The sequence below is a fragment of the Gallus gallus genome, chromosome Z (assembly GCF_016699485.2).
Source record: "Gallus gallus isolate bGalGal1 chromosome Z, bGalGal1.mat.broiler.GRCg7b, whole genome shotgun sequence".
NCBI classification, from domain to species: domain Eukaryota; kingdom Metazoa; phylum Chordata; class Aves; order Galliformes; family Phasianidae; genus Gallus; species Gallus gallus.
Window position 1 is genome coordinate 65737463 of NC_052572.1, and position 27751 is coordinate 65765213.

At 42.6% G+C, this 27751-nt stretch overlaps 1 protein-coding gene across 1 annotated transcript in view; it reads left to right on the top strand.

Annotated features, from left to right (window-relative positions):
- GRIN3A (glutamate ionotropic receptor NMDA type subunit 3A) overlaps window positions 1–27715 on the top strand; it is a 68432-nt gene extending 40717 nt beyond the window's left edge. Inside the window, exons 4-9 of the mRNA XM_001232181.7 lie at window positions 12008–12153; window positions 13493–13608; window positions 15496–15647; window positions 23140–23304; window positions 24064–24137; window positions 26227–27715. Of these exons, the coding sequence (XP_001232182.4) occupies window positions 12008–12153; window positions 13493–13608; window positions 15496–15647; window positions 23140–23304; window positions 24064–24137; window positions 26227–26563 (990 nt within the window). The 3' untranslated portion in view covers window positions 26564–27715. The remainder of the gene's footprint in view (window positions 1–12007; window positions 12154–13492; window positions 13609–15495; window positions 15648–23139; window positions 23305–24063; window positions 24138–26226) is intronic.
- Window positions 27716–27751: the final 36 nt, after the last annotated feature.

Below are 27751 nucleotides of genomic sequence, written 5' to 3' on the forward strand. Positions count from 1 at the left end.
ATTATGCTAAGTCTGAGTTGGAAAAGGCCACCACCAAAAGCTTTTATCCCCTGCTGTGGCCAGGCCCGTGCATATTTTCACAGTGGTGAGATTGGGTTGCAAAAGGTAACTCATTAAAAGTGCTGCTAGAGAGGCACTGAGGTGTGCAAATGACGATAGATGGGAACAGGACAGCTGGCTGTTGTATCTGTTCCCTGACTGACAGGCAGCAACTGCATTACTGCACTGCAGCAGACATGGGCTGAGTAGAGAAGGAACATGGAGAGAAGCAAGAGACTTGGGGTAGACGAAGAGAATTTGCTACCAGGTTGCTTCAAAAGCATGTATCTATATGGCTTTTGTCTGTTTTAGCCAGTCTTGTGACAAGTCCAGATATTTTATGTCTTAGTTTCCAGTATGGATTCTGCAAAGCAATACCATCTGCTTTCTTGATCTACATCTCAGTGCCACAGGGAAAAGAAGAGATTATCTGTAAGAATATAAGCATCCCCATTGCCTTTCTTTGCTCTGCAACCCTGCAGTCTAAGGCCTGGATCCAGGAAAATTTCTCTCTGTCAAATCCAAAAGCAAGGCTCTGGATTGTAGACTCTCCCCAGGGAGCAGAGCTTGTCAGTGACAACTTCTTTGAAGCAGGGACTTCGCTTTCAGGCTTCTACTGTATGTCACATGTTGCAAATGTACTGTAAAAGTCAGGAGCATATTGAGAAGCCCAGATTATCTAAGGGAAAATACTTGTGGAAGCCCTGAGGATAGAAGATACATTCCAGACATGCCAACAAGAAAGCATCCATCAGTACAAGCCGAAGAGTAGGAAGGATCTTCCAGGAGGTGGCACCACACCTGGCTTGTCTTTCTACTAGTAAAGGTGACATGCTTTCAGCAGTACCATGAGCTTTTCAAGTATTATCCTACCGTTGGCACATCTGTAACAGATGTCAGCTTTTCTTTGCCAAATTCATGATACGTTTTTGTATCTGTGTCTGCTAATTTAGTACGGTGATACTTTGATCTCTCCGGATCACTTTGCCTTCACAGTGCTCAGTGGCAAGGGCAAAGTTACTGTACATGTTGTATCTTGACAGAAAATACCATACCTGTTGAGATTCATTTAAGAAAAAGTGCTATCCCTGTGAGTGCCACCATGTGCAATTTCCTTGCCTTATCTTAGCTGACTTTACATGTCTGCAGTGGGGACATTACATGTGATTTACTCGATCTGATATGCGTTCAGTTAGCTGGGAGAGGTAGGCACATCTGGCTGTGAGTCCTCTGTTGAGAACACTTTGGGAAAAGATCACCAAAACTGTTTCCTGAAAGCACAAGCTTCTCTCCATCACGTGTGATGGTGTGCTAGCACATCCAGCACTGATGTCTCACAACAACCCTGGGGAATACACTGCAGACACCTGTGATCTCTCTGACAAGCCCCATCTGGTACATCCTACCAACCACCATGCTTTGGAACGAATCCTCAGAAATCTCTTATGATCTCTCTTGGAAATTTCCAATCCACTTTCTGACATGCCACCAGAACACATGCTTTTATGAGCTATCTCTCTGTTACAAGATTAAACGCTTAGAATAATCCAAACAAGATGTTCTTAAGAGTATTTTATCCAGGAATTCAGCATTTACAATCAACCAGACTTTTGTTTCTAAATTTGAAGTGTAATATGTGAGGGTGCAGACTCGTGTTTCTGATTTATGCAAATATAAATTAATTTAGAGACATTATGTCTGTAACTGTGTATCAGCTGAAAACTCCCTCTTATGTATAGTATTCAAACAGCCCAGAAATACTAACCAGCTAGTAACTGCAGGTGAGCTTTAGCAATATCAAAGCACCGAAAAGGAAAGCTCCAGACACTTTACAGTCCTTTTTCACTGTTAGAAGTGTGATCCAAACAGAACTGCATTTATTGAGATTTTCCCATGAGTCCAACAAGCTTTATAGTGAGGCCATAACTGTTATATATTTAAGGAGAATATATATATATATAATAGAAATTATATATAAAAAGGGAAGTCTTGTAAGAATTACACTTAAGCAAATGCACTTAAAAGTCTGCTGTGGTCTTTCACGCTAGCCACCTAAGAGGAATCATTATCAGAAGTACTACTTGAGCTGCTATGTATTAAATAAATAATGAAATAGCATGTATTTAAATATGCATTAAATGCACTTAAATTGTATAGCAAAAAAAAAAAAAATAAGCACAATCTCAATGGAGTTAACAGAAATCTTACTGCTACCGTGGGATTCTGTACTTTCTAGGATTGTAGAATTCATTTATTTTTACAATTCTAGGAAGTAGGCAGCAATTTCTATAGAGCGTAGATTTCTGTGCTGGAAGATGCTGGACGCAGGAAGGTCATGACTGACAACATCACAGCCTGCTAATTAGTGTATAGTGCTTTTCTGAGTATTAATGAGTCAGTGAACTCAAGAGGACTTAAATGTCATGGAGTCCAGACAAAGTGAAAAAATCTCAAATGGAAGAGAAATTAAGTATATCAGACCGAAGAGTCAGATGAAGAAGGGCTTTGCAGACTAATCTCATACTGTTGGAAGACATCTGCTGTCTGTGGAGGTGAAATCCTTAGCTCTCCCATGCAGTTTATGGCAGTAAAAAATTTACTTGTTTAGCTTTCCCTTCACCTTTTTAAAGATGTCTTTAAGTTATGGCTTTGGAGCTTCAGAATCCTGCTGATTTTGATTTTTGTCATGCTAATATTCAATTTATCAGACATTGAACTGCCCCATTCTCCAAGTAAGTCTCCTTCCCCTTCAAAACCTGCTTTTTACACCATTTTGTAAAATCATCCTTGTGGTATCTTTGCATATTATCCTCCTGCTGCTCCAGGTCTTTGTCTACATAGAAGGAGTTGTTCAGTCACCTGCTGTCTAGGCCACCATTCACCATGCAATTTGATCCAAAGCATGTAGGTATGGGGATGGAAGGGAGGAAGTTCTGCTGTCTTTATTCATCTTGGTGTAGGTTATTCCTTCAGAAGGTTATTCCTTCCGAACCAGAAGGAATCAGTGTGTTCTAGGATTTTCCCAGCAGTTTTCACATCAGTATCTTACTCTAAAACTGCAGTATACCTTTATGCCATGTGAATTAAAAGCAATGAAAGTGATCCCAGCGTCAGAAACAGCAGCTGCATCCTTGATGAGACTGAGACCCTTGCAAGAAATAGCGTAATAATGCAAGCAGAGGAAGATGACAAGAAGGTGCTACTGAAGTAACTGGCAAATAATGGAGGACAGAGAACACACATAAGGTTGATCTTATCCTGTCACAGATTGAAGATCGTTGTTCAGCTGACTTAGCAGCTTGGAGGAAACTTATTACTGCTCACAGCCATTGTGGTCTATGAAAACCTGGATACCAGCCTGGCTCATCTTCCTAATGATAGAAGTCCTCGCTCAGCATCAGCACCACTGGATTTCAGGGGCACTAAGGGATCAGACCCTCTGGAAAGAATCATAGTTCTCACCAAGTGCACTGAGATTCAGCTGAACGCCAAGTAAAGTCAAGTACTGTAGTCTATATTTCGCTGTGCAAAAAGTCATGGCCTCCTAATGAACCCATCGTTGTATTTTACACCTCGGGCTTAACGCATGCTTCACTGTTCAAAATTGATTCCTTAGTTTCTTCTGACCAGTCACCCACTTCCACCATGAAACTGCTGTCTTCCCTTTCCCACCAAGTGCAGAACGCTGTCCTTGCCATGCCAGTGTAGTGCAACATAGGGATGAGTGCCATATGGCTGAGACTGACAGCATGGCTCTGACCAACCAGCAGCTGACAGCTGGAGCAGGAGGAAGTTCTAAGAAAAATGATTTAAAAGATGGTTGTTCTGAAACTTGGCGAGGAAGCTACCCTACATGATATGCTACTGTGATATTAGGTGTGCTTCTCTAGCGCATGGAATTGGAAAGCTCTTCAAATACTTTCCATCAGCAAATGTTATAGCCTGGATGGAAGGCAAAGAGTGACTATGGAGCCAGAAATGCCCCTTGTCTTTTTGGTGTGGAAAACATAATCAGCCAAGCAGCTCTCTTTCTGACTGGGAAGAACTTGACATTAAAGCAGCATTAACCCTACTTACAGGTGGGAAGCAGAAAAACACAGTAGATGAAGTGACAGTCTGGAGCATTTTTATGGCTGCTTTGTGCCACTAAAGTTAACTGGAAGCAGTGATGTGTTGTCTGCTGGGAATTACATCCCTATTTTTTCCCTCAGCCTATGAACTTTGCTTATAACTGTTTACACATACTATCTTGCAGTTGTCAACTTTTCTGGAATAAATCTCAGCTGAAAGATCTCTCTATCCAGACCAAAAAGGGCTGTAAAAAACAGAGATAAACGCACCCTTAAGTTTATATTCACCACTGGTTTGTTATTACAGAGCTTTTTGCACTAAGATATTGCCCAGAAACTCAATCAGCGGAGCAATCCCCAGAAATTAATACCTGCTCAGGTTCGAGTCTCAAGCTGCACCCTGTAGCAAAGCAGTTTCTGCAGCACATAGGGAGGTAGAGCAGATCTTAAAATTTATTCTTGTCACTCACAAAAGGAGTGTCAATAAAGAACTTTTATGTTTTTAAGAGACCTGAGTTAGACTTTATTTTCATTTGCAATCATGTTGAGATACAGGAGAAAAAACTCTCAGTACTGTGCGTTGGTTCCCAAATTAAATCTGCTCATTTACTTCAACGGAGCTGTAAAGATTTATGCCAACTAATGACCTAGTTGAGCTGGATTCAAAATTAGAGGATTTTAACAAAATCTGACATTATCCTGGCAAGCTCAGAATCTGCTCTGCTGACACTTTACTCAGCGGAGAAAGGAAGGTGAGCTTTCAGACGTATCCTGCATGCACCATCTCCTGGAGACCCTGGGAACACCTCCACATCTCAAGCCCAAAAACACAGGACAGCTTCTAAACAAACCTTACTCTTCCAGAAGTTCAGCTGTGAATTTTCATCTGCTAAAACATGAAATTCATGTGCTTCACGATGAATAATTTTCTTTCATCCCCTCTGCAACCCATAAATATTCACTGGAGTTAGCTTTCTGAAATCCTTGTGGATAAACAGGGAACAGCCCATGAACAGAGTTCTACTTTGTAGGTATTTTTTAAGTTCTGTTTGTTTTGTTCTTTTCACCCTGAAACTTTGTTTAGTATTAGCAGTTGCATTTCTTCTGTCAGTGGGTCACGAGAAGTCTATCATGAGAAGCTATATGACCGTGTACGTGTGTGGGTTACATAAGGCAGAATAAAAACGTACTGCTTCCTAAAGGCTTATGGCAAAGCAGCAGAACTCTAAAAGCATATCAGTTCTTCACAGCAGAGCAGATCACTTGATGCCGCCCCTCTCTAGCAATTAACAGCTGAAACTGAACATTTTCTCCAAAGTCTGCAGCAATTCCCTGGTGCAGATCATGCTGGCATTCGCAGCACAGCTGCTGATGGATGCAGTGACCATTAAACACTGCAGTAGGTGTTACACCAAGCAGCCAGCAATACCATAAGGCAGAGTTACTGAAGCCTTTTTACAACAGTTCTTCCTCAGAAGTTTTTGTAAAAGTTAGGAGAGTGCTTCCAGCTATGTTCACCCTTTCTGCACCCTCTTAAAATTGAAAGGCAGTATCGTAGGTGGCAGTAAAAGCTGAATCTGTGTGACCTCTGCATCTCTCACTCAGGGTGCTGTCACTACCACTGCGTCCCACTGTACGTTGTCCTCTTCATGGAGGTGAATTTTGTATGAATGATGAAATCATGCTGATAATTTAAGGTGCTAATTAGAAACTGAGCCCCAGAAGCATTCCTCCTCCCAACAGCTATCAAGGTGCACAAAATAGTCTTGAATCAAAGTCAGTGAGACAGGTACTGCACCCCATCAATCAAGTGCTGGGAAGGCATTTCCTGGATGTCAGTCATGTATGGATAATGTTGATCTCTCTGCTTATTGGAGATAGCCATAATTTCACTTTCCAGCAGCTTCTCTGTTATGAAGTTTCTTATCTCTTCACAGTTCCCTGCAAGCTCAAACTCCACAGGATCAGAAGGAAACAAAGTCAGAAATCCACCTGGCCAGCTCATGCTTCAGCTCTGACCCCACTGTGCTCCATTCGTTAAGTAGTCTTGACGCAGTCCAGCATCTCCTGTCTCAGTGACAGACTTCTATTAAAATTGACAGAAATACAGAGGAAGCATTGCAGTCAGTTAGGCAGTCCCGGTGCAGCTTCTCTCCCTTACCCACATACGCATGCAGAAAGCTAGTTTCTCAGGAGAACCATAAGGATGTGATACAGAACTTCTACAAGAAAAAAACTGCCCTTCTCACTGGGTAGGTTCACTTCTCCTATCCCAATGTTTGCCTTTCTGGGACTGAGGTAATCTTTTCACTGTATTTATATTCTGAACATGTAAGGTTTCCTAAACGCAGCAAAAATACATGACAACCAAATGTGATGCAAACCTCAAAATGATGGTAGATAAAATGAGCAGGGCACCAAAGGGGAAAAGTCTTTGAGCCCAGTCTAGTTATACAGCAATGAAAGTTCATTCAGAAGTCAGAGTATGCTATAAAGGCCCACAACCTAACAGACAAACTTTGGATTATGTCAACTCCTAGCAGCATCTCATGCATTTTCAGTTTTAAATCCCAACTTGAACAGGACATTTCTATGCCTGGGTATTTTCAAGTGTGAACCTAGGTGATCTCAGCCTGACTGATGGTACTGAATGCAGTGGCACTGTATTACATAAACTGGAATGTGCCAAGTAATTCAAAATCCCTGACATTTAGGATTTTATTTTTTTGTTTCTGCTCCTGTGGTTTTATCACATTGGTATTTTCATGCATAATTGGCACCCCAAGGCATGGATGTATGTATATACCCAGTTCTTCTCAACATCTTCCCAAATAAAACACAAGCTCTCCACTTCCCACTCAGCAGATGTTTTAACAACAGGACGGAAACTAAGAACATGCAGAAGTAAGGTGGCAAGCCACTGGAACTGGTATCTGCAGTATTTGCTTTCAGCAGTCAGCAGCACAAACATCATTTGTTTAGTAGCACGGTGTTATACAAGAAAACTCTGAGGCATCCCAAAGCTTTTCCTGGAGCTTTCATAGAGGCTGAATGTTCTGCAGAGCTCTGGGTTTTTCTTGGATGCTATGTGACCTCCTTGCCTTAGCACTTAAGTGACCCCAACCACCACTTCACCTCCTCAGTACTTGGAAGCAATCACTTTACCCCTACTTTGGATACCATATTTTCTTACACAGTGAGATTTGTCCTTAGAAATACTAGCATAACCCATGAGCCCCACAGTAGATGAATATCCTCAGGGGCCCCAGATACAGAAAGCCTACTCATTTCCAAAAGTCTTTAGCCTTCTGCACCTACATCTTGCCCTTCCCAGTAGCATTTTGTAGGCCTCCGAGGAGTTCTGTCTTCAAAGAAGGTGGGTCATCTTCCTGATCTGTCTGCGTTAGATCTATGCACCAGGGTCATTAGGCCCTGCATTTCACAGCCCCGCATCTGTGCAGTCAGACTACAGGCTGAAGAAGCTGAGTGCTGAGCTCTGTCTGGCCCTACATCCCTCTCCTGCACAGGCTCTTATGGCCATATTTTCTTTCTTGAGTTGGTTCCAGACACTAACCCAGGTCTGAATGCCTCAGCCTCACATGCATTAGCTCTCATAGTAGAAAGGAGATGGTTTTATAAATTTGGGATGCATCGAATTAGCATAGTCATTTATGGTATGCACCAGTGCTTCAGATATAAAACACAATTCACTTTACTAATGCAAATTACCATAGGAGATTTGGTTTAGCAGGAAGATTGGACTCGATCTCCAGAAGTCCCTTCCAGCCTCTCCAATTCTGTGATTCTGTGAAATCCCTGATCTCCACCATTTGAGCTGCAAAAGTGCTATTGTTAGCTGGCAGTATTCAGCTTTTTTTAGGAGAGCCACTAACTACCAACACTAAATAGCTTTTTAACCCAGGAAATATTTTAACTACTCGATAAATGAGTTTTTATGCATGCTATTACGTTGCCAGGCCAGCACAGATATCATATTCTAGTGGGATGCAGCCTAGAGCTTTAGTTAGCCTCTGGGAATGTCAGATATCTCTTATATTCAGCTTTTACAGTGATGATCTTACCAGCAGTATTTACAGAACAATTCATTTTGGGAGGACTCAGTCTGAAAGGCTGCAAACCAGCCATCTGCCTTCAGTTCTTGACCACGCTGCGTGCACCCAGATCCCTCCAGCACACCAGGGCTCTGTTCCATCCTCCAGCAGCTTCCAGTGGTGCTCTTCTGCTTCTCTGGATCCATTGCTCGGCACTGCAGTGTCCGGTTTGTGATGGTGGTCTTGCTGGCTAACATCCAAATGTCAGCTTCAGCAAAAGTAAGTCCCATGCAATGCTCAGTTCCTGTGCAGTGCATGGAAGTGCACTACTGGCTGAGGAGCCCTTACATTCAGGAGCAGTGATCCTTTTGGAATAAAGGTTGATTTCTTTTTCTCCCAGGCCTTCAGAAGGGAGGTCTGGCAGAGAAAGAGATGAATAAATAGGGATATGTTCTGTACCTGTAACTGTCTTTATAGTTTGTTCGGTGCATTATCAGAGTGTGAATTTCTTACTCTATGAAGAGGCTGAAAGCTTCTCTCTAGATGAAAATAAACTCTGTTCCTTCAATTTCTTACAGCAGTAGATAGATACCTGATTTCGGAGGGTTCTTGTAATGTTAGCTGAGCTGAATGCCAAGACAGCTCAGACCACCACTTGGAGATGGATCTGCATTCATTGCATTCATTTTTTTTAAACATAGTAGCATCACCAGCGGATCTCCAGGTCGTTACAAACATTGTCAGCAGATCGTGGTGCCCAAGGCGTGCTTTGTGATGGTTATTCACCTTCCATACTGGCTAGGCACAGAATAAAAAATTTCAGTAGAGTTTACACAGAAATGCAGTCTCTGCATATCAGAAATGCCTATAATTCGGACAGCTGTATCTTCTGAGTGAGACAGCCTTTATATTTGCTATTACTGATAACAGCAGTAAGTTAAGTATCTCCCTCAATCACCAGTTTTAAAAATAAATACGCTCCTAAATCTTCAGATTGTGATTCTACAGAAGTGGATTTTTTTAGAGTCAGGTTTCCAGGGATTTCTGTAAGTCCTAGGCATTAGGATCCTGTGATCTGTTTTTGGAAAGACACTTCTGTTACAGAACTCATGAGGTCTGAGAAACACAGAAGAAACAGCATGAGAAGCAGGAAAGAAAAACCTAAAAAGACAATTACTGAGGTGAGACTCACACAAAGACTGCCATTTACCTGCACTCTTAGCATACAGATACTTCTGGTTTCCATCTTTTCATAGAATCTTCCCAGAGACGACTACAGAAAGTAGGAAAGCAGCAGTGACACCACAGTGAAAGCTGAAGAGCCTTGTTTCCATCCTGAAGTCTTTATCTTCTGCTGAAGCAAGTAGCCCTCAGGAGCCTTAGTGGATTAGGCAGCAAGGGTAGTGCAGGTAGTCCATTATCTGCTTTAGGCAGCATTTTGCTTTGTTAGTCTGCTGCTCAGTATAGCTGAAAGTAAGCCTTTTTCTCATGTGAATAAGCAGCACTAAGAAGAAAGCAGAAGTGACAAGAGGCATACAGGATTAGAATACTATTAAGATTTATCCTTCATAAAAAGAGTGAAGAGGCGCCAAATACAGACTTGCGGACGCATGATTATTCTTAAGAAAAAACATGGAATGCTGGAAGCAGGAAGAGCACTGTGCGCAAAGGATCACTGCACAACTTTCCTACACAGACTTTTCCAGACTTTACACCAGGCATATGGTGTTGCTAGAGACAGGATATTAAGCCAGATGGACTTCTGATCTAATCCATGTTTCTCTGTTGTTACTGTTTGTGGTGAAATTTGTCAGTGTGCCCAACACAGAGCAAAGCACGGAAAGTCCTCAGTAAAACTTTCGGAACAGAAAATTAAATTGAGATAGGCTCGATTATTTCCTTTGTTCCTGTCTTTCCCATGTAGGCTAGATTTGTTGCACTGGTGACAGAGTGAGATGTTTTCCAGTGAGTTCAGGCGTCAGCCATCACTGCAGATCAGTTGTTGCACTGCAGTTGCCATCATTAGGTGGACCGCAAATGTCACAGCAAACACCTGAGCTGACTTGGAAGGTTAATATGGGTCAGAGTCTAGACCTGGAGGTGTTTGCTTCTTCACTGAAACTGACAATAAATAAAACCTGAAGAACTGACGTTTATTGTGGCGATAAGCTTCTTAGGACAGCATAAGTACACGGAGCCCAGTCCAAGCTCACTCTTCATGGAAGTTATCTTCAGTGTGTGGAAGTTAGACTAGACCTAGATTTGGATGGACAACATTGTGCTGGAACGCTCTGTGATGTATTGTCACAGAACCACTCCACTCTCTGTTATTTATGTCTTCTGGCACTTAAATGCTGCTTCCACACTTACAGGCAAGAACATTTCCCTCTGCGCCCACAGACCTTCTGGCACAGTGTGCTCTGTGGCCAGCTCCTGATGGAGGCAGTCCCTGCATTGTTCATCCTGCTGTCATCCAGGCCAGGACAACTCAAAAAACATGCTCAGGCTCACTCCATGCCTGCAGACTTGCAGGGCTTATTTATGGGTTGCGACGCAATAACCAGGTCAGCAGAGTACAATGTGGAAAGCACCTGCCCACTTTCCAGAAATAAACTACAGGTTGCACCATATCAGAATACCATTGAAACACCCTCTCTATTCCTTTTCAGACAGAACTAGGTGATCATGAGTTTACATTGTAGCTGTTATTCTTCTAAAAGCCAGGAATAGTCTTTTATCCACAGTGTCATTGAAGAGCGAGGAAAGTCTTCTGTACAACTTTGTGTTCCTCTGCACTCTCGTTTGCATAGATGATAATGCAGGGAGACAGATGGATTGGCAGAATGCCTCTCTGCTTGCTCTTTGCAAAGCAGAGCATGGCCATCATCATGAGATCATCATTACAGACTGCTGTGGAGACCTTCAATTTCCTAGGAAGCCAGCAGTACACATCTTCAGCCTTAACTTTATTTGGCTTCCTGTGCTCTGAAATCTTGACTTTTGGAGGCAGGCACATTGCTGGAGGCCTTCCAATTAGCCTGCTATTGACAACATGCAGCTATCTTGGGGTGGTGTTTGGCTTACTAGAGGGCACTGCCTGAGCTGTACTCCACTACCATTAAAATTTCACTATCAGGTGTATTAAATGCTCCCAAGTTAAAGAGGATACTGTAGAAACAGAGGTCTCTGAAATTTGTGAACATCTAAGCAATTCAGGACTTTAATACAGAAGGTAAAACCAGTTTGCCACAACTGTATCTGTGTTCTGTACAAAAATGGTATGTAAAACTGGCTGTACTGAGGGTATTCTCCTCCATTCAGCCAAGGAAGACTTAATGTCCACAACTACTCAGCCCTTGGTTTCTCTGCAGAGAATGATAGTAAAGACAGAAGTGGTCTGGGACTCGATTTCTCGGTTTCTAGAAATGAAAAGATGGTGCTACCCTTCTGCAGAAGAGCAAATTTCATTCTTAAGGAGTCAATATTGTTCCAGAACACAGACTCTGCTGGCTATCCAGAGCTTCAGGAAATGGACCCTAGCATGTATAGAGGCTTGCCCTGATACTTGCTGAAACTTTGACTGGTTTTAAGACAAATTATAGCACACCTAGATTTTGGGGTCTCAAGGGAAAGATATTTCATGGTGTGAAGAAAATCCTGAGTACATAAACAGGCTGATCAGCCACCTGGTAAGTCTGTATGAACTTCTGTGAAGTGGCAAGCTGGCTGTAGGAAAACATTTGATACAGGCCTATGAATGCTGAGAATTTCATGACGAACGTTCACAAATGAGACCAAGTTACCCTGTGTGAATGATGCTGCTAATCTGTAATTTCACCTCCTTAGCTCCATCACCCATCGCAAGGGTTTCGCTTTGGAACCGTGCGTGAAAGCAGTGCAGAAGACTACGTGAGGCAAAGCTTCCCCGAGATGCACGAGTACATGCGACGGTACAACGTCCCTGCAACCCCAGATGGAGTGGCATATCTAAAGTGAGCCTCTGCATGCAACAGCACATCTGGTCCATTGGCCAGAATGCATGACAGTGAGGTGGTGATGAGCTTCTAGTCAGTTCAACAAGCGTGTAGTCACCTGGATGGAGGGGTACTTGGAGAGCACAGTAAGCAGTACACCGCATTAACTGCTAGGCTGCCATTAAGCATAGGCACTGTTTAAATCCTGGCAGTCTTCTGTGTATGAGAGACCTCCAACAGGCAGTGATAAATGCTCAGAAAAAAAACATTGCGATCCAGGCAAAAGTTGAGAATGAAGATCCTCAGCATCTTCAGCATGCTAGTAGGAGAGTTTGTCAGGGAGAACCCTTTGAGCACTTGTCATTACAATGAATAAAAGCATTAGACATGTAAAAAGTAATAAACACTGAAACTTGCTTTAGGGAATCGTAATGTCCTTATGTTTCGAAGACAGTTGTGGCCATCAATCTGGAATCATACAATTGATTCTCTCTGCTAGGACATTGCAGAAGTGATGACACACCCAGAATACTTCATTTTACGCACAGAAGTTGCATAATGGATGGACTCAGGAACTTCCACCAGAAGTTGCTTTCTTTTTACACATTTTTCCTAGAGCCATCTTAATGATAAGATACAGGCAGCTCTTTGCTTGGGTTAAGCAGGAATCATTCTATAAAATCAATAATGTAATGTAACTTCTCATCAGGAGAACATCCTGACCCTTATAGAAACAAGAGTGAGGATGGAGGGTGCAGCCCTTTGGTCACGACAGCTTGCAGTGCAACTGTTCCTTTGTACCATCAGCTTTTGCAGGTGTGCTATTCGCTAATCATTAGGTTAGTAAAATTGAATCCTCTGCGTTCATGAAGGCAGAGCACAGAGAAGAGCTGATCTGGGTGAAGGAAATTAATTTACCGCATGCTTGGGAGAAAGGAAGAGGAACACTTACTTTTGTATGAGTTATCCTCTTGCATTTTTGCTCTAATGACCGCAATTTCAACATCACAAAGAAAACCAAGACAGCACAAGTGTATCAGCAGTTTTTGTTCTTCTCTTCCAATAATGCTGTGTGCTGCTTTTCAGCTGAGCCAAAGTCTAGCTTGTAGTGTTCTCCATTTTTCAGATCAGGTATTTCATGAGAGTGAAATAAGCCCTAGTCCTGCTGCCCTGCTCTGGGTGCACAAAGGCTGCGTCTTTCATGCACAGTTCTCTCCTTCAAAAGGTCTATCAGTTTAGCATTTAAAGTAGCAGTCCCTGATTCCCTTTGCTGTACCAGACAGATAAATGTTCAGTGCACACCACTGAGTCTTGGACTGTGAAGTGATTCTGTTTGTGACTTTGATGCTGAATGCAGGAATGACCCAGAGAAACTTGATGCCTTCATTATGGATAAAGCACTCTTGGACTACGAAGTATCCATAGATGCTGACTGCAAGCTTCTAACTGTGGGAAAGCCCTTTGCCATTGAAGGTAATAATGAATTTTACAGCATGGTGCTCTATTTCACATATGTTGCATTCGCTTTATTGCAATTCAGTATTCTGATTGAAACTGTTTATGTGAAACTGAGGACCCCTTGAAGCTAATGTGTAGCATTCTCAGTGATTAAGCAGAACCAAGGCTTTGCCCTTTTGTGTCTGTTTTTTGAGCTTTCAGATCACTCACACCATCTGTTGCCATACTCTGTATAGGAGTTATTCAGTGCTCATGTGGTCTGTCTCCAGCAGGCAGGAGGCACAGCCCATCCCACTGCTCACACTGAAATAAAGCTGCTCCAGAGATAAGGCTTGCTTCTCTAGGCTCGCTTTCCAGAATTCACTGAAATGTATTCAGAATGCCATTCCACAGTTTCACCGTTCCCTTTCTAAAGGCCAGGCGGGATCCCTGCTGGATCTGTCGCTAACTGCATATGAATTGCAGAGCCTTACTGGTCCTGCAGCCCTAGTGTACTCAGCGGGGCAGAGCAGAAGGCAGCCTGGGAAGCAGGGCTGGTCAGGAGCCACCTGCAGCACGAGCAAACACTGTTAGTCTTCAGGAATCACTTTCGCGATAGATGGGCAGTGAAAGTGATTGAAGCTCCTCCTTCCCTCCTTCCAAGAGCAATTGCCCTGGCTGGCTGTTCCCACTGTACGTTAAAGCAATCTCCTGAAGAATTGTTGCAGCCGAAAGAGGAAGGCAAAAGGAAGGAGGACTGATGGAAGCCAAGTGATTTAATAATTTCAGCTACAAGCCAACAGCTCAGGAGATTTTGTAGAATGTTTAATTTCACTCTGTCAGTGCTTCCTATTTGAATTCACTCCAGAGACTTGAAAGCAATCCGTATTCTTCCCGTCTTTGGGTTACCGAGGAGGACAGATGCTCAGATGTTCAGGCTGAAGCAGGACATGTGTGCAGCAGCATGTTCCACCGTGCACGTGTAGTTCTGTCAGTCTCAGGTCAGCTCTAACTGAAAGAAACCACCAGCTTTCACAACTTTGAGTCAGTTACAGAGAGCTTCAAGACAGAAAAAAAAAGCAACCCTCAAATATACATTTTAAAAGAACTGGTCTTTATAGCACCCAACTGTGAAACAGTTAAAAGTGATGAAAATGCGGTATATAACGAGCCCTAGTTGTGCTTTCTCTGAAACCATTTCTTCAGTGTTAGCAGACATAGTCAGGTACAAATATAGGCACAATATATACCCCGCTTTAAAGTAGCAGGTCATATTTATAGCTCCTGAGCCCAGCTGCACTTAGGCTGAGTCCTATACCAGCACCCTGAAGTGGCCAAAGAACACATAATAATTAAATTCTGTCCAGAGCAGAACCGCAGTAATGGAAAGCCCAGCCCCTGGGGCTTAAATTGTGGTGAAAAGAATACAGACTGCTCCCGTGGGCATGCGTGCAGCTTCTCATCAGAAAATACACAGGAAGAAAAAATGCCACATCTGACACCAGAGTCACATCCACTGCTCTAACAGTGTAAAAGGGTCACGTGGTCGTTTACTTGGCATTAAGGCCCCTTTGCATTGTTAAAGCAGTGTGAACCAGAAGAACCTACGGTAAAAGCAGTGTGAAGGCTGTGCTTCTGGACACTTGACAGATTTATTCATCTGTCCGGACGGATGTCATAGGTTTTTGAATCTCCATTTTTACATACTACTTTTGTGAATGTAATCGTTTTGAAGTTACATAGCCTGTTTGTATTTAGGTATTTTACTCACCAAGAAGTGTCATCTCAGCATTTTCAATCCATGGGAAGCATCCAGGTTTGAACACCAACCTGCTCTTCTGCCATGCTGGCAGTTGATACTATAAAACAATGCACGTGAGCAAAAAAGCCGCTAAGAGAGATGACTGTTGTTTTTCCTTCCAGGATACGGCATTGGTCTTCCCCCCAACTCTCCGCTCACCTCCAACATCTCCGAGCTGATAAGCCAGTACAAATCCCATGGCTTCATGGATGTTCTGCATGACAAGTGGTACAAAGTTGTTCCTTGTGGGAAAAGAAGCTTTGCTGTCACGGAGGTAAGTGATGAACGATGGGTGACCTAATTGAAAGTGCTGAGGATGCGCCAAACTTGCCAGTTATTTCCCCTCCTTCTCCACATGACATAGACATAGAGATGGCATGCAGCTGCGGGGAAGCATTAAGCATCAGAAGCAGGGGGTCATTACTCCCAGCAGCATTGAGGTCAGAGCACAAGGAAAACATCAGCAAGGCTGTGCTGCTAAGTTAGGTTTGTAGTGCACGCGTCAGAGAGCACATCAGGATATGTAATGTTGCATTAAAAAAAGTGATCTGCTGGCTGTACAACAGATCTGTCTGACTTCACTCCATTATGTGTATCACCGCTGCCATGGATTCTGGACCATCTCACGCTGCAGTGGTGGCTGAAGCAGCCAGCACAAAGAATGACAGAAGCGAAAGAAGCAGAGACAGCAGGAATTGAATACATTCGAAGTTACTGACATAACCCTGGCCACTCCTAAACATGGGTAGCAGGTCGTTATACCAAAAACTGGAGTTTGTACTAGAGATGGCCCACCAAGAGACAGTGCTGAGTACTGACAAGAAGCAGTTCTCGTGTTGAAGCACAGTTACAGGAAATGGAAGCAAATCCTCATGGATTTACAGACTGGTATTAAATCAGAGGAGTTATGCCAGCTCATGGCAGCTGAAGATGTAGGCATTATTTATGAGAAAAAAGGCTGCTCTTATCGGAATAGCGGTTTTTCTCAAGTTCTCAAGACTGTCAAGTAAAAAAGATAAAGTACAGAGAAATCAAAAGATCCAGCATGCCTGCCGCTCACAACATAGATTTTTAACTCAGAGGTGTTCCAAAAGACATCAGTTATGTGTTCTCACTGGTACAAAACACAGAGATAGGAGTATGTTGTCTCCTCTTCAGAGCAGGTCCAGCCGACTATTAAACCAACCCTCCCGCTGCCCAGGGACGTGGTAGCATGGCCAGTTCTTGCTGAAAGGGAAGCTCCGGCTCCTAGAGCTCTGACTCCTGCTCTTCTGTGGTCATCTGAAAATCCAGTTTGTTTTTATTCAGCTTAGTCAATTTTGTGTGATTGCTTCAACACACACGCACAAAAAAAGGAAAAAAAAAAAAAAAGTGTAGTCAAATGTGTATTCGCTGCTATTTTTGATCTGGGTTATCTGAAGATTATATGATCTAACAAGACAGGTGTTGGAGGAATTTGCTTTTAATGGAGCTTACAAATGTGTTCCTGACAAGCGCTTCACTCAGTGGCCTTTTTTAACTCTGCACTTTATCACAATCTTTTCAGTTACATCACATGAAAATTACCAGATGGCAATGATATTAATTAGCCCAACTGTCTTAAAACTGGAGAGACAGACTTACCTTGTTATTAATTCCCAGTGAAGCAATTAAATATTTTTATTAAGTGTTTGCACTTTAAAAGAGGGCAGAGAGGTCGAAGATTTGCCAGAAAAACTGTCTTTTGGAACAATCTTAAGTCAGGGCAAGGCAGAACCCCGTGTCTTCTGAATTAAAAGCGACCCTGCATTAAGTGTGAAAATGTAACGTGAGCTTCTGTGGTTCAGAGGCTTCAAGCACATAAAAAGGCAGCTTTACCACGTTAGTGTCACTTACATTAATGTGTGATACCCATGCCCAAAAGCCTAGCCATAGCTCCCCCAAAAGATGCTGTCAGAAGTTTCAATTAAATGTGTACATTAAGTGCTTAAGATTATATTAGCGACAGCTCAGCAGTCATGCAGAAGACATGAAGAGAATGCTCTCTGTCCAGGCCTGTATCTTTCCCTAGCTTCTTCCCTTCTAGATACCAACAGAGTCTTCCGATGATTCGGACTCCAGCTTCCTCCACTGTGAGCATTTTGATACCTCTGCACCTTCAGCTTCCTTTCCTTGTTCTTTCTCCCGCTTCTTATACTAATATTTGCACCAGGGAAATGCTGTCTATCCATCTCGTCTGATGCCAGACCCTAGAATTAAAACAGAATTTGTTACTTTTGTAATAAGAACAAGCTTTTTATTGCCCAGAAAGCAGTGGCTGGTAGTGGTGACTGTTCCCACTGGTTGCTGGTCAGTGCATGAATACTCCTTGTGTAAAATGGTCTAGTCTCAAACATATTTCTTTGTGTGCCTCTATCTGGAGCACAGCATTGTGTGGAAGGGTGGCCATCAGTTACACATGCATACATTATAGCTGGACCTAATAACTGTGTGGCATTTTCAGTTTATTTGTAATACACGTAGACATTCCTCAGTACACTGTTCCTCTCCCCATTGCCATGTCAGCATGAATTGTAGAATAGATAGTCAAGAAAAGCATGAGCCAAGGAGGGACTGCACATTCCTTCTTCCAATGGAACTTTTGGGAACTGGCAGCTTTGCAGCTTCCTGCTCATGGGAGTGGAACAGCTTGAGCACTGAGCAGCTGTTACCACAAGCAGCGGATAACCTGAACAAGAAAGCTGCACATTAGTTAGCAGTCGTCTTTGCTGTTAGGACCAGTTAGTAATGATTAGGGTAGAGTGCTCAGGAGGTGAGCTGGCACTGAGTGGTTTCTCAGGACAGTAGGAAAGAGAAAGGCCTGTTGTGATCCAGGGGATGGTCATCTGTTGGGGGCAGCTAGCTATACATACAGACTACTTAATAGCTTTTACGGTACATTTTCAAAAACGTTGTTTAAATTTTAACTTCCATTTCCCTTGAGAAGGTTGATTATTCTCCATTCATAAGCGTCACATAACTGAAGCTCTGGAACTTACAGACTGGCTGGCACACTGACTGGCAGTTTAGTCCTAACAAATAATAGAAGGAATAAAAAGTCACACTATTGTGTATTGCACACAGTGACAGCACAGTCCCTTCATCCTTTCTCCCTCTCTCATCAGTGGTGGAATCCACCAATGGCTGTTCTCTGGAGTCTTTGAAGAAATTTGCCCAAACTTGGCTTGCTGTGTCTTGTGCCTGCATTGGTGATGCTTGGCCTCGGTAACTCACAGGACGCACCGTCAGACAGTGCCTGGCTCATCCTGCCACGATTTTACCCCACCGTCGTCTGGCAATCCGTCTTTGTTCTCCAAGTTTTGACTAGTGTCCTCAAGGATCCCATTTTGTTGTCACTTGACAACAGCTGAGTTTCTCCCCATCTCCCTGAAGCTCTGCTTTACTTGCTTGTCCCTGGTGTGCTGCAGATGTCAAGGGAGGGCCATGCAGACCCCTCCACAAGAAGAAAAGCAATGCCTGTGCTTATTTAGCTAATCAGGAAAAGCCTCCATCAGTCACATGTGGTTATAACTTGTTATCAGTCCATGTAAAACATTACCAAGAGTAGGAACAAAATTATTGCTATCAAGATTTCCTCAGCCTGCACATATACTGTGTGGGTAGGAGAGCTGGCCCTTGCTCACCTCAGGACTGGGAACTTGACAAGGAAGGTTGTCACAAAGTGACAGACACTACATTGTAAAGGGGTTGTATCTTTGTGGGAAGAAAACTGCTTTCCACATGGTCCTAAATAAACAAGTACATGAGTATTGAGTCTTGCAGCAGAGGATGGAAAAGCGCTTTTGAGCCTCCTGGAAAAGGAATATCAGATTTAGATTCATCTGTCCAAACGAAGAAGAAAGTTGTGTATGTATGTTAGGAGGCAGAATTATTGCTCCCAATTCATCAGCCTGTAATGTTACAGAAACAGGCAGCCCACTGCCTAGTTCTGATGGTATGTTTGTTGTTGTTCTTCCAACTACTGACAGGAGTTGAGTAATAGATGAGTTAAACGAAAAGGATTGATTACAGAAGAGAGTTTTTTTCCAGTTCCGTGCAAAACTCTCCTCAAGAGAGGAAAGGAACTTGTCTTGGTAATGTGAGACAAAATTATTTACAGCGTCTTAAAATTTGGCACTGGATACCCTGAAGGTATAGTCACTGGTCTTTGCCATGGATAATCTCTCTGAAGGGATTAAATATATATTACTTCACTGCTGCCACTTCTTTGAAAGCACACAAAGCCGTAAGAATAGTAAAGAAGTGAATGAAGAATGAATGAATGGATGGATGAAGGGAGGATGGATAAATGAATAGATGAACGCCTGTCTGCAGCTACAAGAAATGTCACAATATGGGGACAGGGACAGCTTTTAATACTGTCTGCTTACCTAAATACATGCATCAGTGTCAGCAGGATTTTGGAAATATACAGAGATGCCCAAATGTCTTTAAAAATCTGCCCTTTATATCCATTTATCCCTAGTAAAGCTGGAAATAATTCTTTCTTCAGAGGAATTTTGCAAAGGTGCTGTAAAATCTAACTGCCTGATCTCACTAAAGCTTCTTAAAATCTTTGAGGGGAAAACGCTATCAAAAAGGCTAGCTTATTTTATTATTATAGCTAATACAAACATGACATCCTTTGTTAGTGCTGTGTTCAGCGCTGCATAGCATTAATAGCTGTGCTGTGCTGCCAACCTGCAAGGAATCCACAGAAATCTTTAGAGGCTTCTGACTAGTCAAAGCTAGACCTTGGATTGTTTGATGTCTTAATCGCTGCTCTCAGTACAACCAAGGAGAGAAAATTATTTGCTGTCTCTTATAACAAAGGGTAAAGCAGGAGTTTTGCACATTAAATCCAATAAAGAAACACTGCTGTTTTTTGCATGCTTTCCCCTACAAACAGAAAACTAGTATTGAGCTTTCTGCATCACCTGCCTTCTCCTCAGTGCCCAGAGAAAAAAGTAAACAGCTCTGGAAGAGGCAGCAGGAACTATTTAGGTAGCAATTGGAGACATGGGTCAGTGAACCAGAAATGTGTCTCTGAGGATATATAAAAAAGCAGATACCTCCACCTCTGTTCTTGTATTTGTTGGTTTCCACAAATGGCCAGTTTCCCCATTTGTAGGCAGCAGATGACTTAGAGGCTGTTGCCAGCGTGTCCTCACCGCCCAGCAGATGTAATTATCACAGGACTGACTATAGTTGCTTATTGCTTCAGAGCCACCACATGGGCGTAATTGAGTTGCTTCTAAAAGGCAGGGAGCTACCTCCTCAATTTATGATTACAAATGTGGAGGGAGAACTGTACTTTCACCTTTGTTTAATAGAGAATACGGTGCGTTATGAGCTTTTATTGCTAAAAAGCATTGCAGAATAGAAGGCATTTGCTGGTTTTATGTTGTCAGCAAAGGACTTAGGCACCTGACCACTTCAGCAGAGAGGAATGCAATGGTATAGAGAGAATGCAGTCTATTGCTGCTCTTTGCAAATATAATCTATATACACACCCACAAATGTAAAAGAGCTACACAGAGAAGTATTGGAGCTTGCTGCTTTGATAGTGATCAGCATGATACTATGAAAAGGAGAGGCACCTCTACCAGGTGGCTTCCTCTATTACTGAACATGTGTGTGCTTCTTGAGTAATTGTGAAGAGCTGATAAATTACCTTCTTACAAGGATATGTAAGTCTGCTGACTTCAGTATAGATCCTCTCTCAGACTGTCAGACACACTGTGTTATTTCTCCTCTAACTCTTTGCACGCGATTTATTCTCAAGATTTCCCTCTGATGTTCAGCCTTTATCAGGTAGCTCTTTCAGAGTGTTATCTTTTTTATTGCTAGATGAAATACTATTGAAGCCTTGTTTTGGCATTGCCCTTCCCAGTGAAAGATGTCTTGTTTGAGACAATTTCAGAAGCTATCCATTACAAGTGAAAAACACATCTGGGATGCCAGGGTTGGAATTTCTTTCTGCTGTTTCCAAGGAAGGTAGAAAACTATTCTGCAGAGCTGACAGGACAGTGAGCCAGACCCTCATCAGCATAAATCAGCACACTTTACTGTAGACAACAGAGTTGTTTTTCATGTGAAGAGGTGGCCAACTGTTCTTTCTGCTGCTAGTGCTAGAAAGGCATCAATCACCAACCTCAAGCTGGAGGAGACGTCTCAGGTGTGCAGGAATTCCCACTGCAGTTGCCACGGTCTATTGCCATAGAAGTGTTCACTCTGCTGAAGCTCCGTTCTTGTTAAAGAAATGTGTTACACTGCTTCCTATCATTGTGTTCTAAAGAACAGAAACCAAGCATAGAAACCAGGAGAGAGAAATACTGCTATCAGTAACTCAGTAAAAAAGAAAAAAGAAAGAGAGATTACAGAGCCTTCGATTTCAGTGGACTCATCACAAATTAACTCTTCAGCTTAAAATGACCTCTCAGCAACATTTACCAAACATTGTGATTTATCACAGGTTGGATATTAGGAACGATTCCTTGTTGTGGTGATGCATTGAAATGGGCTGCCCAGGGAGGTGGTGGAGTCACCCCTCCTGGAGGTGTTCAAGAAACGTGGAGATAGAGCACTGAGGGACATGGTTAGTGGGCATGGTGGGGATGGGTTGCTGGTTGGACTTGGTGATCTTAGTGGCTTTTACCAACCTCAATGATCCTATAATTCTGTGATCAAACTTTGAACTAAATCCAGTGTATTTTCTAGATTGCACAGTTGGTAGTGCTAACAAAACACAGTCCCTGTGCCCACCACACAAACAACAAACTCATGGAATGCACAGGTCAATTATTCAAGGTATGACAGCATCATTCCAGGTGGCATCTCCTGGCACATAGCCCTACCCATGCAATTTTTAGCAACATGGTGAATAACGTTCTTCAGTAGAAAGACAAGGGTAACATTTCTATTCTTGGAAATATTTCCCAAGTAGTGTTTGGGCAGTAATTATTAGGGAGAGTTTTTAAGTTGTTGACGAATTCATATGTGGGTTATGGTGGCATGAGAATAAAAGTACGTAACATGCATGCCTGACCCACACATTGGAGTGCAGGTAGTTCTGGTACAGACTGCTGCTGTACGTGCTTCCACAGTCTTCAAACATGATTAAAGTCAAGAACAGATTCAAATTAGTTAAAGACTTCCTACTGTACATGAAAAGGGTGGGTCAGGGGAAGTCAAGGTGAGAGTGCTTCTGTTTTCGTAACACAGTTATGTTAACATAGCAAGTGGAGAGATGCTGTGTTTGTGCTACTACTTCAAAACATTTTTTCCATAACCTTCCATCAAGGGCAGAGCATGAAAAAGGCAGTTATTGGTCAGTTCTCAGAAAATAGGAATAGTCTTAGCTCAGTCTTAGCTGATGAAAGATTTGCTCTACAGTTCATTGACTGTATTCCTTGAAGCAGTATTTACTTTTACAAATGCAAGTGCAAGGACACCACAAGTACTGGATTCTCCTATGTTCAGCACTTCATCTCATTAGCAGGACATCACAGTGACGGAAATCTCTCTGTATGGCCCAAATGTCACTCCCATGTGCTGTGACTAGACAACAGGTTCTCAATTAGCCATGCAGCACAGACAGGCTTTGTTGTGACCAGGATCCAGGCTGTTCTGCTGTACTTCACTGGTGTGTATCCAGTCAGACCACATTTCCAAATGAGAAAATAGAACTGTGTTAAAATAAGTCAGCAGCTTCCTTCATTAACTTCCCCTTTTGATTTTATTCACAGACACTGCAAATGGGCATCAAGCATTTTTCTGGGCTCTTTGTGATGTTGTGCATTGGGTTTGTCTTATCCATTCTTACTACCATTGGGGAGCACATAGTATACAGACTGGTGTTACCACGAATCAAGAAGAAATCCAAGATGAAGTATTGGCTCCATACAAGCCAGGTAAGAATTCAGTAGTGAACCCATGAAAATCATGTTGGGCTGATTGGAAGAGAACAGCGTGTAAAACGTTGTAAGAAGAGCACTGATAAATGGCATTGGAAGGATAGCAGCAGCTACTGGAATTTGAAGAGGTTCACTTAAGGGTGAAATAGGAAGTACACAGGAATTGCTAAAAATACTCGCAAGTGCAAAGCCTACAGAAGGGACTTTTCCATTTGCACTTTTAACCTTACAGATTTTTTTTGGACACCCAAAAGAACAGTGTTATCCTAGTCTTTAAGATTTTATGTTATTACAGCAGGTTCCCAATTTTTGATGTGTGCAGGAGGTGCCGGCTAGTTTACACCATTATTCTAAGGAATATAATGGAAGAAAATTGCTCTAGGTGTTTGCTGTAAAGGAAGAGGTTACGATGCAGAAAAAGGCACAGAAAATAAGAGCTTCTATTGCTTTCAAGCAGTACAGTGAAAGAGCTTCTTTAGAAAATAACACTGTTTGCTAAGATCCACTTTTCTTCTGAATAATTCTAACACCAAGGATTGTTTGCCAACTACCTATCCACCTTTCAGAGTGCCCTTTCTCAGGAAACCATGGGAAAAAAAGACTGTTGTCATGACCAAGCACAGACATTGCTTGTATCCTTGAAAATGCAAAATAATTTATGCTTAAGTCCATCGCACAAAGCCCAAATTGTTTATGTATTTATGGAGCTATTTTTAATCTTGCTTTTAGTAATTTATTTTCTTCTTTTCCCTCCAGAGATTACATCGTGCCCTGAACAGTTCATTTATTGAGGACAGACGCCAGACTAAGACAAAACGAGCAGAAAAGAGGTAGGAATTTTTGAATGCCTTTAAAACAAACTACAGAAATTACTGTGATATGAAGTACTCTCTGCCAGGATATCTATTTATGGATCTAATACACGTCAAACATAAGAACAACAACAACAACAAAGAAATAATAGGCATGACAAGGGAGTGAAGCAAAAATGAGCTGTTTCCAACAGAAAGCATTAAATCTAGAAATTTTGTTCTTTCATGATTTCCCTTGTAGAAGAAAAGCACTCCATTCAAAGCACAGGCTTTTCAGATTTTTAGGTCTGTTGCTGTTGGTTTTCCTCATACAAGAACCAGGAGATGAATAGTCCCTGTATAGTAGCTGCATAGTGAATGCCAGATCTGGTGGTACATATGTTTAAAAAACTTACAACTTTATTATTTTTCAGAATAAGTACTAAAAAAACCTGAAAAAAAAAATGTCTCTGTCTCAACTCTTGTTATTAAAAAAGTAGGTTACAAACTTGCCTTGTGTTCATAGCCCATGTGCTGTGAAGAGCAGACAGTCTGACTTACCTATTGCAATAAGGACCACAAGGCATTCTCTTAAAACTAAACATTTGCTCAGTAACTCAGAACTATTGGTGCACTTTTTAAAGATACTGGCACCAGTAATTGCTTTTCTGCAGATGGGTAGAGACAGAATCCAGAAAAGAAAAGTCTTCCTGGCTGCTGCTGTGTGTTTGGTGTGACTGAAACCCCACATAACTTCAGTCTGGCCAGAACACATAAACGTACGTTTTGTTCGGTTCGTTACTGCTGCGCCAGTGTCGGCAAATATAAGAAGAAACACGTACAGGCTTCTAGACTGATCCAGGTCATCTGTTTGTATCCTTGACGATTAAAAAATGATGGGCTGAAGTATTTGCCATGTATTGAGCAGTGCAGAAACTTTGCAGGTGGTGTCCAAAAGCCCCACAGTGAACAGCTCTGAGGAAGAACTGCGCAGGTATTCTTTCACCATTCAGACTGAGCATGTGCTGCTGCCCCAGAAACTCTGCTTGCACAGCACCTAGCCCATGCATGTGGGGTGCAACACCACTGCATGGTGGTCTGAGTGTGGTCTGAGCTGCCATTTGCACAGAATTGTGGTGAGTTTAACTCATGACACCTAGTAATGTGGTGCCCAGCTTGTAATGTACACTTACACATCAAGATGCAGCCCAGAACTTTCAGATGAGTTCTACTCTATTACACTTTGCTTCTGCTGAGGACTGTGCAGTTATTACAGGCAACAAGGTAAAGAAGAGAGGTGGAAAGAATTTGTATTCTGGGACTTGTGTTTACCTCAGAGAGGAAACTACTCTGGTCGCAACTTTCCAAAACTCATTAAAGTCTGTGCTGGGAGAGAACTTCTCAACCTCAGTGGCTGAACTCTAAAGGGTTTCATTTGCTTGTTGAAATTCAAGTGCTAATTGTGATTTGGGGCCCTTGTTAAAGCCAACTCCCCAGACCAGCCAGCCACAAGCAGCAGGAGCTGTGGCAGTAACTAATGCTTTATCAAAGCGCTTCGATTTGTGAAAGAAAAATACATCAGAAATGACAGTGATAATGAGCGACTTCCACTGGGAAGCTCATGTTGCTATGCTGCAAGGTTTGGATTAAGTCATGTCCATTCCTTCAACTTGGAATTGCTTTCAACAAGAAATCAACACATTTTCCCCTTTGTCTCTGCACACCAACTTGAGGCATCCCCCTCCCTTCTCCATGAGAACAAATTGCAGCACATTAATGCTGTAACAAACTTGGGATATTCCATCCACAAGGCTTTCAGAGAGCTTTGGAGGGAGACTTAAGTCTTCCTATCTGGAGCTGAGAGGACTGCAATTCAGTAACTAAACTAAAAAAAAAAAAAAAAAAAAAATGTGGGAACTTGAATTTTCTTTGCTGCAGTTTACCACAAACATTTGGCTATTTGTGTTCATCAATCGTGCTTCCAAGTAATAATAATTAAAAATAAATAACACACATATGATTTATAACAGCAGCATCATATTTCTCAGGTGGGATGGCTCACGGGGAAGGGACGCATAGACATAAGAAAAGGCTCTGATTTTGTACTAACTCTCACACCTCTGTTCAGGTCCCACGTAGGGAACAGCCAGCATGCCGTGTGGAATACTGCCAACACAGGCAACTGTCACCGGAAAAAGTACATCTGCACTGATGAAGGGCAAAACGAGGTGACGGTCCGACAGCACCAAGACATCCCCCTGCCACAGGTGAGGAGGGAGGCTCCGGCTTCTTTAACAACCAACGGGAAAGCAGAGTCCCTCAGTATTGCTAGGACCTCAGTGATGCAAGAGCTCACGGAGCTGGAGAAGCAGATCCAAATAATCAAGCAAGAGCTGCAACTCGCCATGGACCGGAAATCAGAGCTGGAAGAATATCAGAGGACAAACAGGACTGCAGAGCCCTAGGCCAGCACACTTGGCCCCTTTCCCCTTTTCTTCCTTCCTCCCCTTCTCTGTAAAATTTGTAACACGCTTTTGTAATGCCAGAAAGAGGCATGGAAATAAAGCAGGCAATGTGCTCTTCATGAGAGCAGAGTTGCAGCAGCCCACAGCCACTGCCACCATCCCGAGTCCTCTTCCTTTCATAGCAAGTTTCTCGTTCTTGTGGCCAACACCAGCCATTCCCAAGGGACTAGAGAAACAAGAAATGTCTTTAAAGCAAGAGTTCCTGATTCCTTCACTTGGCACTACAGTGAAGTTTCCTCTTTTTTAGCCCTTTCTGTGCATTAATTCAAAAGGAAAAAAAAAAAGAAAAAAAAAAAAAAAAAAAAAGCAGAAGGAGGTCTAAACTGCTCATTGGAAGCATGATGTCCCGTGTTGGTATGTTTTTGTTGTGGTACCTATGGGTTTAGTCTCTGTTTATGCTAAGGCTCCTTCTGGTTGCCTCATTACACCAGGTGCTAGTTCTATGTTGGCAACCCCTTCCCTCCTGGCACCGGCTGGGTTCACGAGACATATTCTTGGTGGTAGTCCCAGTACACAGCGTTCCCTTAGCTCTTCAGTACAAATGCAGACGTGGCTGCTCTGTGACTGTAAGAAACTCCACCAGCTTAAAAATAACTTTGCAGGAACCAAACCGTCACCTCTGTCTGCTTCTGAGCCCAGGTTCACTTTGCACTTCCGCACAGAGAAGCCATGCAAACAGCTGCACTGGCGAGTGTGAGGGATTGGGTTCACAGTGGCACAGGGTAAGGATGAGAGGGGAAGGGAGGAGGTAGCCGTATTGCAGACCACTACCTCTGCCCTCCACTGAAGGTGAAGTATTTACCACTGTGAAACCACTCCCTTAATGTTCTCTGTCTACAGCTGACACTAAGGTTCTTCCTTATGGTCAAAATGACATAAAGGGGATTTATTCTGACACCAAACTCCCAACCATAGTCAAAGGGAGTTTGGCACCAAAGCCGCCTTGTGGACCAGGGCTCGCAGTAATGGAAAATGAGATTTACTGTTTCAAAGTCAATGTACTGAGTGGAGCTCCCTCCCACCTGAATGATGAGTAAAGGGGAAGGAAGGGTAAGCTGTTCAGCATCTGAATAAATAATACATCAATCCAAATGACTGTGTTATTTATACAGGATTTCTATGAATTGT